This window comes from Gossypium arboreum, chromosome 3 (assembly GCF_025698485.1).
Source record: "Gossypium arboreum isolate Shixiya-1 chromosome 3, ASM2569848v2, whole genome shotgun sequence".
Classification (NCBI taxonomy): Eukaryota; Viridiplantae; Streptophyta; class Magnoliopsida; order Malvales; family Malvaceae; genus Gossypium; species Gossypium arboreum.
In genome coordinates, this window is record NC_069072.1 from 2,709,444 (window position 1) to 2,721,848 (window position 12,405).

At 28.9% G+C, this 12,405-nt stretch overlaps 1 protein-coding gene across 1 annotated transcript; it reads right to left on the minus strand.

Moving 5' to 3' along the window:
• Nucleotides 1–1,704: 1,704 nt before the first annotated feature.
• LOC108475618 (cinnamyl alcohol dehydrogenase 1) lies at nucleotides 1,705–3,707 on the minus strand. The gene is made up of 5 exons (XM_017777602.2): nucleotides 3,514–3,707; nucleotides 3,307–3,420; nucleotides 2,980–3,207; nucleotides 2,162–2,601; nucleotides 1,705–2,075 (listed from the first exon to the last, which is right to left on the minus strand). The coding sequence occupies exons 1-5, from the start codon at nucleotides 3,600–3,602 to the stop codon at nucleotides 1,870–1,872; spliced, it is 1,077 nt and encodes a 358-aa protein (XP_017633091.1). The 5' UTR covers nucleotides 3,603–3,707; the 3' UTR covers nucleotides 1,705–1,869.
• Between the last annotated feature and the right edge of the window lie 8,698 nt (nucleotides 3,708–12,405).

Here is a 12,405-nt window from a genome sequence, read left to right on the forward strand (position 1 = left end):
TATTATACATGTTTTTTTAAACGTGAAAACGAATTATTTTAATCATTTCTCTTAGTTTGGTGTGAACTTTTTAATCACGAAATAAACACCTCCACTGACTACCAAATCTTGGTCAACAATTCACTAGTTCTGCCATAACTACAACTAATTTCAAACTTTTTAAAGCTAAATTTTACTATTAATGCATGTAATATGTATAAATTATCGTAGATGGTGAATGATAAGTTACATCAACATAACAAAAGTCTTAATCTTAACATTAATAGAATATTATGACACATTGATAATTGACTTTGTCACATCTCAAGCACACATATTCGGAGTGATTATAAGCACTTAATACGATAAGGAAATCAACTTTTGATGGTCCAAAGTGGCGAGCAAAAATCAATAAAAGAATCGAGTATTCACCAAATTAGAGAGGACGACAACAACACCATCCCTAAAACCACTTGTAAAACTAAGATTATATGCATAAACTAAACTAAAAAATGTGCTACAAGAGCAGACAAAAACTTCTAAAATTGAAGACTTTTAAACAATGAAAAAATAAATAAAAAACATATAAATCTTAAGACAACACGGATCTAAATTGACTCGTGAAATCATTTATATTATTCTGAAATACTCTCAAAACAGAAACAGATTAAGAAGCTGATGAAGAGTCACCCACTTTTCAAGAAAAACTACTGGTGGCCAGTGGAGCTTTAGTAAACAACAAACACCATCATCTGTCCATCACAATTTATGAAGACAACAAAGATACCCACAAAATAGATATGCAAACTGAAAAAGTGAGAAGACATGTGGAGTGAATAAGAAAAAAAAAAAAAAAAGAAATGATTGGTGGGAGGGAGAAAAAATGATGATGATAGCTAGCCCGAAGCCTAATTTGGTTATTTTTAATTTCTCATTTTTTGAAAATTTAAGATTTCAATTTTGAATACAAGTTAAATTTTACTATTACCAAAATTTTAACAACTATTGCTTGAGTGATAATTGAAATATCAAAAATTTGAAAAATATAAAAACTAAAAATGATCAAATAACCAATAGGGACTAAATCCACCACTTATGGACCAACAATTGAATTTGACCTAAAGGATTTAACTAGTTAGATTATGTTATTAGTCATTCTACTTTACGAAAGTTGTGGATTTTATTCATGTACTTTAATTTGGTATTTTTTTTAGTCCATATATTTTTTAAAATTTAAAATTTCAATCCTCACTAAAGATTGGGTGCAACAAACATATTATTATACATGTAATACCATATTTACTTGTTATTTTCATATATTACTCATTAAGAACTCAATTAATGGATTATCGACTGTTATTTGTGTCAAGATTAAAATTTCAAAATTCAAAACATATAGGGATTTAGAATGATCCAATTTGAGAATATGTATCAAATCTACGATTGTACGCATCGTACATGACTAGTAATTGAATTTAGCCAAACAAATTTGACTACTATTGTTTGGGTCAGGACTAAAAATTCAAAATTCAAAAAATATAGAAACTAAATTAATAACTTTCGTGTGAAGTATATAAACTAATAGCATAATTTAACCATTTAACTATTATTTAGTTCAAGAATGAAATTTAAAAACCAAAAATTATTAATATGCAAAATATAAATACTAAAACCCATCAAATTAAAATATAAAAGCAAATTCCTTAAAACTAACTAATAGCATAATTCTAACTTAAAACACAAACTTTATTTTATTTGGTAAATTATAAGAGGAGGTAAAGCCCTAAACCACATAATTACGTTGACGGTCATGCCAATACAAAGTTAAAACACACACCTTATTTTCTAATGTGTAAACAAAAACAGAGTCACATTTATATATATATAGTTCTATTGGTCATCAATTTTGCTTCCTGCAACATCAACCACAAACCTATATCGAACATCATTTTTCTCAAGCCTCTCTATAGCTGTGTTTATATAATCCATCTTCACCACTTCGATCATTGAGGTCAAATTTTTCTCCTTACAAAACGCCAACATCTCCTCTTGTTCCTTCATGCTCCCAACCAACGTCCCTGCAATGGACTTCCTCCCTGTTTCCACACAAACAAAACAGATACTCTTAGCTTTAGACTTATGGAAAAATGAAAACCCAGAAAGAATTTCAAATTTGACTCACCAAGCATGACCGTTGGGGTGAGGAACTGAAGAGGGGTGTTAATTACGCCAGTCAATATCAATTTCCCATCGATTCTCAGCAATGAAAGGTAAGGCTCGAGAGGGTGAAAAGCAGGCACGGTGTCGATGATGTAGTCGAGTGATTCGGCTGCTTTTTGCATCGCTTCGGTGTCAGAGCTGACTAAGTATTCATCGGCACCGAGGTGGTCTAATGCCTCTGTTTTTTTCTTGTCGGTAGAGCTTATGACAGTGACGTGATGTCCCATTGCTTTCGCCATCTTCACCCCCATGTGCCCTACTCCTCCGAGTCCTAATATTGCTCCTCTTAGACCACTCTCCTTTAAGCCGAAGTGATTCAGTGGGCTGTAAACTGTCACCCCGGCACATAACAGTGGTGCTGCCTGTTCTGGTGCTAATCCATCTGGGATTTTCACCACAAACCTGAGAAACATAACAATAAATAAGTTCATTCATAAACAAAAACCAAACTCAATATTACATTATTTTGAGAAGCAACCACAAACTCGAACGAATTCAAAAGAATTAATCTTTCATAAACAGTAAAAGTATCATAAAATATTCTAATTAAATCTTTAAAATATGGTTAATCATATAAATCTTGCACTTTCATCAACTTAGTAATCAATTCAAATTTCGAACATTATATATTAATTTGAATTAATAACTAGATTGATAGATGTACCTAATTGTCATGGTACTTATATTTTGAGACCTCAATTAAAATTATTTTGAAGTTTAAGGATGGATTTGTAATTATTAAATTGACATGGTTTTGTTGAAGTGGTGGGCGATTCTTACTTTTGATCAACAACCATGGAACCAGAAAAGCCACCTTGAGTAGGTTTACCGTCGGTATAAACATCATTGTACGTCCAGATCTTCTTAGCACAGTATTGTTCACGGTCGGTGTTGCATGGACTACAATTCTTGCAACATCCAACAACATAACCGACGCCGACGATGTCTCCGGCAGTGAACTTAGTTACATCCGATCCTACTTCCACCACCTCACCAACCACTTCATGCCTGCAAAAAATAAACCAAACTTACTGAAAAATCACAGCCCAACAGGGTCAAAAATCATCAGCTTAAACAACATGGCAGCTAAAAAAAAAGAAAAAGTACCCGGGAACCATTGGGTAGTTTGACATGCCAAGATCATTTTTGGCTTGATGAATATCAGTGTGACAGATTCCACAACATATAACCTTGATGAAAACATCTTCTGGACCAGTGTTCCTACGACATATATATACATGATTATGTTAAGAACAAAACCAGGAAATTGAACTTAAAAAGGTGAAAAAAAAAAAACAGTAAAATTAAGAATACCTAAGAGAGTAAGTATAAGGAGACAAGATGCCAGAAGGGTCTCTAGCTGCCCATCCAGTTGTTTTTCTCTCATTTTCAAGGCTACCCATTTTAGGTTTTTGATCAAAAGCTATTCTGGGATTGTGTTTTAGAAAAAGAATTTTTCTTTTTTGGTGTTGTGAATGGAGAACCGATGCATTCAACAATGGGTATTTATAAAGAGGAAAAAGTAGAGCACGATTTGAGGACCTTATTTAGGAGGAATTGCAATTTTTTTTAGTAAATTAATTTATTTGCCTTATATCAAAGAGTAAATTAGTTATTCTATTAAAAATTTCATCCATTTTAATAATTAAAATTTGGTCAATAAATATATGTCAAAATGAAGTACACATGGCACACCACATATAATTATCTCATTATTCTGTCACCAACACTAGTTTTTAATAATAGAAATTGATAAAATCTTTACTAGCAAGACCCAATTTGCTCTATACATGGACTAATTTATCTATTTTTTAATAAAGGGGTAAAATGTAATTTGACTCCCAGTACAAGAGCCTCCATGATATTTTTACCAAAAATGGATACATAGTTGGAAGAAATGGGAGTGAATTTTTTTCAAAGTATTTGAATTAAGTTTGAATTCTAAAATTATTATTGTTGGGAAGGTTATATCTGATATCAATCTGGACATGAATACATTAATCTCAAACCATGAGACGGATAAAGACAATTCTCAAACCGTGAAATGGAGGTAAAAGTACTATGGAAGCTATTGTATTAAGTGTCAGGTTATATTTTACCCATTTACTCAAAATGAGCAAATTAGTCACTAGATGACAGATCGAAGAGTAAATTGGTCATTTTTGTTAAAATTTCATCCATTTTTATGGTTAGAAACTGGTGTGGTGCTTCATTCTGAAGTACAATACCAGTTTCTAACCATAAAAATAGATAAAAATTTTAACAAAAAGAACAATTTATTCTTTGATTCAATATACAAAAACTCATTTATTTATTTTTTAAGTAATAAAATTGATGATGCTGTAATTTTAAGAATAAAAAACTTGTGGTTAATTGGTTCACCTCAGCCACATAGAAGCATCAAATGTCCTTCTCATTAAGGGAGTTGAAAAACACCTTGGAAGGGGTAAATTAGTTGAATATGCTCTTTCCTCTTTCTGATGTAACTAATGTTTTAAAAACCCAACTTGTGATGGAATCATTTAAATAAAAAATAATTTAGTTACCTTTTGATTGGTTTAATCCACAATTTAATAATAATTAAATAATTAATTAGAAATTTAAAACTTATAAATTAGTTTAGCCGCCCTAGTTTTATCCTGGCTTTTGATTTAGATGTTAAGTCAATAATAATAATAATAATAATAATAATAATAATAATAATAATAATAATAATAATATCGATCCATTCTTAATTTGATTTTAACTACATTGGATGTGATAGGTACTAATAATTTTTAAAATATTTTACTAATTCTAATTATATGATTAATTGTAATTTAGAAACTAAAATTTGATTCGATTAATTTAAATTTAAATTTAAATTTAATCGAACATAAAAATTAGTAGCTTGAACTTGAAAATCATCATAATTTGAAATACTCCAAACTGAAACGATTCGAACAAAACACAAATATTTTAAACTTAAAATGAGTTTAATTTAAAATTAAACCATTCAAAATTAACTTAAACCCAAAATTATCCCAAACAAAAATTAAATTTGAAATTGAATTAATTGTATCCATATTCAACCCAAGGAGTTGGAGTCAGTCACCACCTGCTTTACTAGGGATATAATTGAAGGAAGCTTTTTCTAAATTGCCATTATAGGAAAATAGGACTTTAGCGGTGTTTTTAGTGACGTTTGGACAAAAAAGGCCGCAAAAGTTATACATTAGTGGTGCTAGCAGAAAAACACCACAATAAATCAAGCAATAGTGGCTTTTATGAGAAAAACGCCGCAAAAGGTGAGTAATAGTAGCCTTTTTGGTCTAAACTCCAAAAAAGTTGAGCAATAGTGACGTTTTGTGTCCAAACGTCGCGAATATGTATTATTTTTTTGTGAAACAACGCCATTTTGTTAGCCCCGAAATGCCTTGGTCTTTTTCCCAAAATCAATTCCCCCCTCCCCAAAATCCCAAAATCAAACTTAATCAAATAATTTTGAATGCCTCGATTTTTATAATTGAATCTTATAAAATTTAATCCAACTTGAATTTGAGCTTTTACAATCTCAAGTGAATCATATTCAATTAAAATATTTTACGAATTCTAATTATATGATTGATTGTAATTTAAATTTGAAAATTTGATTCGATTAATTTAAATCTAAATTTAATCTGAACATAAAAAATTAGTAGCTTGAACTTGAAAATCATCATAATTTGAAATACTTGGAACTGAAATGATTGGAACAAATAAATTAAATTAACTTTTAAATTAAAATAAAATCATTCAACATTAACTTAAACCTGAAATTTATCCTAAACAAAATTAAATTTCGAATTTAAATTAATTGTATACATATTCAAACCAAGGAGTTGGAGTTGGTCACCACCTGCTTTACTAGGGATATAATTGAAGGAAGCTTTTTCTAAATTGCATTGTCAAATCAATAATGTCAACTTAAATGACTGTGTGTGAATATTTCACCGACAGTTCTCTACACAATAGTTTTCCTTTCTTCTTTTAAGCAATAATAAACAGGTATTCATGTAATTTAAAAATAGTAAAATATAATTTTCGTGGGATCGAATTTCTTTTGAGATAAGTTTTTAAAGTACTATTTGTGGAGTTTTTGTTTAGACTCGTAAACGAATATATTGTGTCCGAGGTGTCTATACTTAATTATCCTAAACGTATTTTGAGGAGAGCTCAAAGAAGTTCACATTGAGGGAACATCTAACTACTAAGGAAATGTTTAGCATTTGATTTTTGTGAGATTCGAACCCATACCCTTACATGACATTAGTTAATTCGACCAACTTTTGGCGAACAATACTTAAAAGTTACCTCACAAAAGAGAGTCAACATACTCAATAATAATATTTATAGTATATCATCATACTTTTTTATCTAAAATCATTAAATCATATTAGCATTAATACAATACACAATTATTTTATGGTATTTTCTATGTTTGTTTTACGGTTTATATTTAAGGTTTGTGGTTGTCTCTTTAACAATTTCATCTCTAAAGTTTGAATATAAATTCTCCCTTAAAAGTACAGTGTGCTTTACTACTGCACTCAACATTTATTTATTGATACATAATTTCAAACTAATAATCATCATTACAATCCACATATTATGCAATTTATGTCCATTTTAAAAAGAATAAAAAGAAAAATTAATACAATATGTTACATGTGTTGCATCTTAATTTAAAGGGCTAAGCCGATTGAATTTTAGTTCGAATGGCATGACATTGTTATCAATATAAGAGGACGTATGTTCGAACGTAATAAAACGTATTATCATTTTATTTATAAGTTACAGAGGGATTATAAATGCTTTTATGTATTGTGTAAAAAAGAACAAGAGATTATTTAAAAAGATTAAATGAAATAAGCATGTTTTCAACGTGATAGAAGCTGATATTAAATTACATTTAACATTCTTAACTGAATAGAAAAATTGGAATGAAAAATTTTCAGCCAATGAAATTACGGCACGTGTCATTTGAGTTGCAAAGTTATCCTTTAAAATAGTTGAAATTATCATTGTAGCTATCCGCCGTCGTTTTTCGGGTGGGTTGGATTTGAAGTAACAGACTTAATCGCTTAAATCCCTGTTGGGCTTCTAATAAAAGTAAAACACTTTAGGGTCTAATCTTTTACACTTTCACTTACGGACTCTTGTTACTATATACGTTTATATATCAATTACGGATTAAGGATTAAGGGTTAACTTGATTGGCATCGGTGTTATTAATAGTGGGAGAAGACATGAGATCAAGTAGATATGATAAGAATCTATAATGAGATTAATGTTAAAAAATTATATATCTATTATGAATTACACCATGGATCCCTAATATTCTTAAAAGTAAATATAAATATTATTAACAATTAATCAAATTTGTTAATATATATAATTCGATAGTTCACTAATAATATACATAATTTTAATAAAATGTTAAAAAATTAAAATTTTAAATTTGATATATGAAATTTAAGATTAATTTCCTATTGTTTTAATATTTGTATTTTTGAATTTGTCAATTTCAGTTTCTATATTTTTAAAATTTGAAATTTTAGTCTTGACCCAAAAATCTATTTGGTTGAATTTAATTATTAGTCATGTTACTCATGTTCTATGTGTATGATAGTAGATTTGTCCCATATTCTCCAATTAGATCATTTTAAATCTTTATACTTGTTATATAATTATAATAAAACAAAAATAACCCGGGTCTGACCCGATATAATAAAAGGAAACCCTAAACTCCAAAGTGAGGGGAATTCCTTCTGGAGCTTCCATTTTTTCTCAAGAGCGAGGGATACCATTTTCTCTCATTTTGGGACCTCCATCTTTACTTTTGTTGATTCTTTGTATTAGTTAGATTTTTAGTGAGTAATATGTGAAAATAACAAGCTGACATAGCATTGCACATATAATAATATGTTTGGTGCATCTAATTTGGAAATAGCATAACTTAAATGAATATAATTGATATTATGTGATGAGGATTGAAATTTTAAAATTTAAAAAATATCAAGATTAAAAATGACCAGATTAAAACATAATGATTAAATTCACAACTTTCGCAAACTACAAAGATTAATAACAAAATTTAACAAAAAAAATTGAAGAAGGGTAAGACATATAATTGCTTCAAATCAAGATATAATTGATCATATTATTCTCACATACACCATTTGAGTTGAGTGGTAAGTTACTTGCATAACGTCGAAAGAGTTCTTCTTTCATCCGATTTGATTCGACTCGAAATTTATTCAAAAATTCAACCAAAAAAAAAGAAAATAGTATTGGATATCAAAAATATGAAACGAACAAAAAGTAAACGAAGAGGATGATGGAGACTTTATAACTTTGTTCAACAAGCTAATGGGGTATATCCTGACTCGGTGCTTCACCAGCTCTGTGTCCTGGACCACTCGTACTGGGTCCAGAATTATCCTTTATCCCTAGAAATGACGAACCCTTCTCGATTTCTTCCACCGAGCTCGCTAACTCCAGTCTCCTCGGTGACCGAACACTTTCAGTTTCGGGGATGAAGAAAATGGTGAGTACTAGCGAAATAAAAGCAATGGCATTCACCAAACGTGGTTGCCTCGCCATTGTTGAATGTGAATGCATATGTATTTGGCTACTGATTTTACATGTATATATAGGAAAATTTTCTCATTCATCATTTTCGGAGTTTTTTAAATTAAATTTATACAGTAAAACAAATGAAAACACCCGTAATTATAAAAAAAATTCCCATAAATATTAAGTTTAATTTATAGTACTTGCATGAGAGTTGTGAATTTGCTTAGTCCAAAGTAGCATCATGTGAAAATTTCTTTATTTTCAACTCAAGGACTTCCAAGTTGCCAGAATTTTGGGATCAGTTTGAGGAAACCCAAAAAAATGTGTGCATTGAAAGGAGAAAAATTATTCAATCACACTTTTATTTTTCATTTAATAACATTTTCCTGTTTGGTAACTTCGAGTAAACACACTGATAATAAATCAAAAGTATTTCTAACTTTTGTCGTTATGTATTAGCAGACGTATGTTAATAGGCGTTTTTTTTTTTTTTTTTGAAAGCAAGCAATTTTGTATTAGAGTTAGAATCAAATTAAAAATTTTAAGGTCAAAGGCATAAATTTTATATTTAAAAAATCTAAATTAAATTATAATTTTGAAAGACATTTAAAATTGTAATTTAATCATTTGAATTAAGATGTCCTAAAGCGGCTAAATTAGTCAAATATGTTGAAAATTTATGTTAATTGGTCATATAGGCTAAATTTTTGAAAATTTAGCAAAAATAGGCCTTTTTTTTCTATAAGAGAGTGAAAGCGCGTCCAGCTAGACGAGCTTTCTGCTGACATGTCAGGGAAAGCGCGCTTAGCCGGACGCGTTTTTTATAGAATTTTCAGAAAACGCTTCTAGTTGAGCACGCTTTCTCAACATGTCAGCAGAAAATTTGCTCAGCTAGATGAGCTTTCACACACACTCTCTAAAAATGACCTATTTTTCTAAATTCTAAAAAAAAAGGACATATTTAACCAATTAACAAATTTTTTTGACATATATGACTAATTTAATTGCCTAAAGCGGCCATCTATTCCATAGATTCGCCCCTAAAGAAAAAAAAAACTAAATTATTTCCATGTATGAATGGTAAAATAGGAGAAAAAAATAAATGTAATATACATGTAATATTCCTCACATGAGTAAATTTATATTTTAAATGTCACATAAGATTATCAATTAAACTTTAATTTTTAAATAAAAATACTAAAATTTTAAAATTAAAAGTTAAGAACTTAAATTTCGAGTGAAAAATAGTGGTAGGGCAAAACTAGGGGCTGGCAAGGGCCCCAACCTCTCAAAAATAAAAAAATTTTCATTTAGGTCCTTTAAAATTTTTTAAAAATTTAAATTAATAAAATTAAAATTGCACTTTGACCCCCTTAAATATAAAAAATTTGATTTAATCCTTTAAAATTATAAAGTTAAAATGGTGAAATTACAATTTTTGCTATTATAAAAATTATTATTTAATTTCGGCCCCCTAAAAAAATTTCTAGTTTCGTCCCTAAGTAGGGCGACTATAAGGTGGTTAGGAAGGGCGATGGCCCCGCCAAAAACGAAAAAAAAAGTTACAATTTAGTCCCTTCATAAATGATAAGTTAATACATAGTAATGTTGTACTTTACTCTGTAAATGAAAAAAAATCTGTTTAGTTCTCTTATGTTACAAGCCCAATTTGCCCAGCCCATTTTATAACCCCTAAACCCAATTACAAACAAACCCTAGCCTAAATTAACAATCAAAAAAAAAAAAAGAAAAGAGAAAAAAAACCTTAGCCGCACTTGTCCCATTCACCACCGACGTCTGCCACCACCTACTCAGCACCGCCCCAACTGCTCCTGCAAGAGGAACACGCAAACAACAGGAAAATAATATTAAAAATACATGTAAAGGCTTTATAAAAGCCGAAGAGATCAAATTGTTGGGGGTTGGATTTTCTTTTTCGAAATACAAAAAAATATCATCAAAAGGCTTCAAATACTAACTCAAAATCGCAGCAAAAAATATCAAAGACAGAATCAAAGGTCTATTTATTTTCTTTTTATTTTTTCTTTCTTTTTTGAACCTATTTGTGCATATCAATCTCTGTTTTATTAAAAAGAAGTATATATATCTAGATATAAATATAGCAAAAAAAATTTAAAAAAATTACCTTTTGGCGGTTTCCGGCCACCGTCTATGGTGGTTGGCGCGATGGTCTACAGCGGAGATGCGGTGCCACTTTGGCTGGAACCTGGACTCAGTCCAGAGAGAAAGAGAGCAATTTCAAATTTTTTTTTTAAAGAAATAAAGGGGAAAGTGATTTTTTTTTAAAAAAAAACTAACTTATATAGGCCACCAAAATAACGTCATTTAGGGACTGGCCTTAAACACCCAAAACGACGTCTTTTTGAGTATACCCGATCCGTCCGACCCGAAGCTGCCTCAGGATCTGCGTGTTTTTTGCTTAATGGTCTATTTTTGCATTTAGCCCTTCTGCTTTTTTTATGTTTTGCAATTAAGTTTCTATTTATTTTAATTTGGCCCTAAAATTTGTTATGCTCTGCAATTTGGTCCCCCGTGCTGCGCTGCGTTTTGAGGGGAAGGAATAATTTCTGTTTCGGTCCTTCCAGATTATGCGCGTGTTGCATTTTGATCATTTTCCCTTTGTTTCTTTTAAATTTGCCCCAAAACTCTGTTTTTAGTTCAATTTTAGTCCTTTCTTGTATATTTTCGTTTCTTTATTTAATATTATTATTATTATTTCTAATATTATTAATCTAATCACTATTATTATTATTACATATTAGTGTATATTTTTTTATTATATATGTATATGTATATATATTTATACATAGTATTTTTTAATTACTTTACTTTAATATTTTTATTATATCATATTTGCTTTTTATATTTCAATATTATTACTATTATTATTATTATTATTATTATTATATTATTATTATTATTATTAGTGTATATTTTTTATTATATATGTATTTGTATATATATTTATACATAGTATTATTTTTAATTACTTTATTTTAATATTTTATTATATTACATTTGCTTTTTGTATTTCAATATTATTACTATTATTATTATTATTATTATTATTATTATTATTAGTGTATATTTTTATTATATACGTATATATATATATATATTTATATATAGTACTATTTTTAATTACTTTATTTTAACATTATTATTATATTATATTTGTTTTTTTTTGTATTTCATTATTATTGCTAGTATTATTATCATTATCATCATTATTAACATATATATACATGTGTATCTTTCATGTACATATTAGTATTTTCTACTATTATACAAATATATTATTTCTTTTATTATATTATTAGAACATTATTTTTACTATCATTTTCTTTATCGTGAATATTATTGTTATTTTTATTCTAATATTGTATTTTAATATTTTTCATTAATTGTATCATCGTTTGCATCACTTACAAATTCCTATTGCAAATGACATTATTTTTTATGTTTTGATTTAATTTCAATAAATAAGGCAACGTACCGATTTCAACACTAAGTCGCTGATTTCATCACTATGTTGGGTGAATATCATTGGCTCGTGTTAAAAACGAGATGTCCTTTTCAAAAAATTTT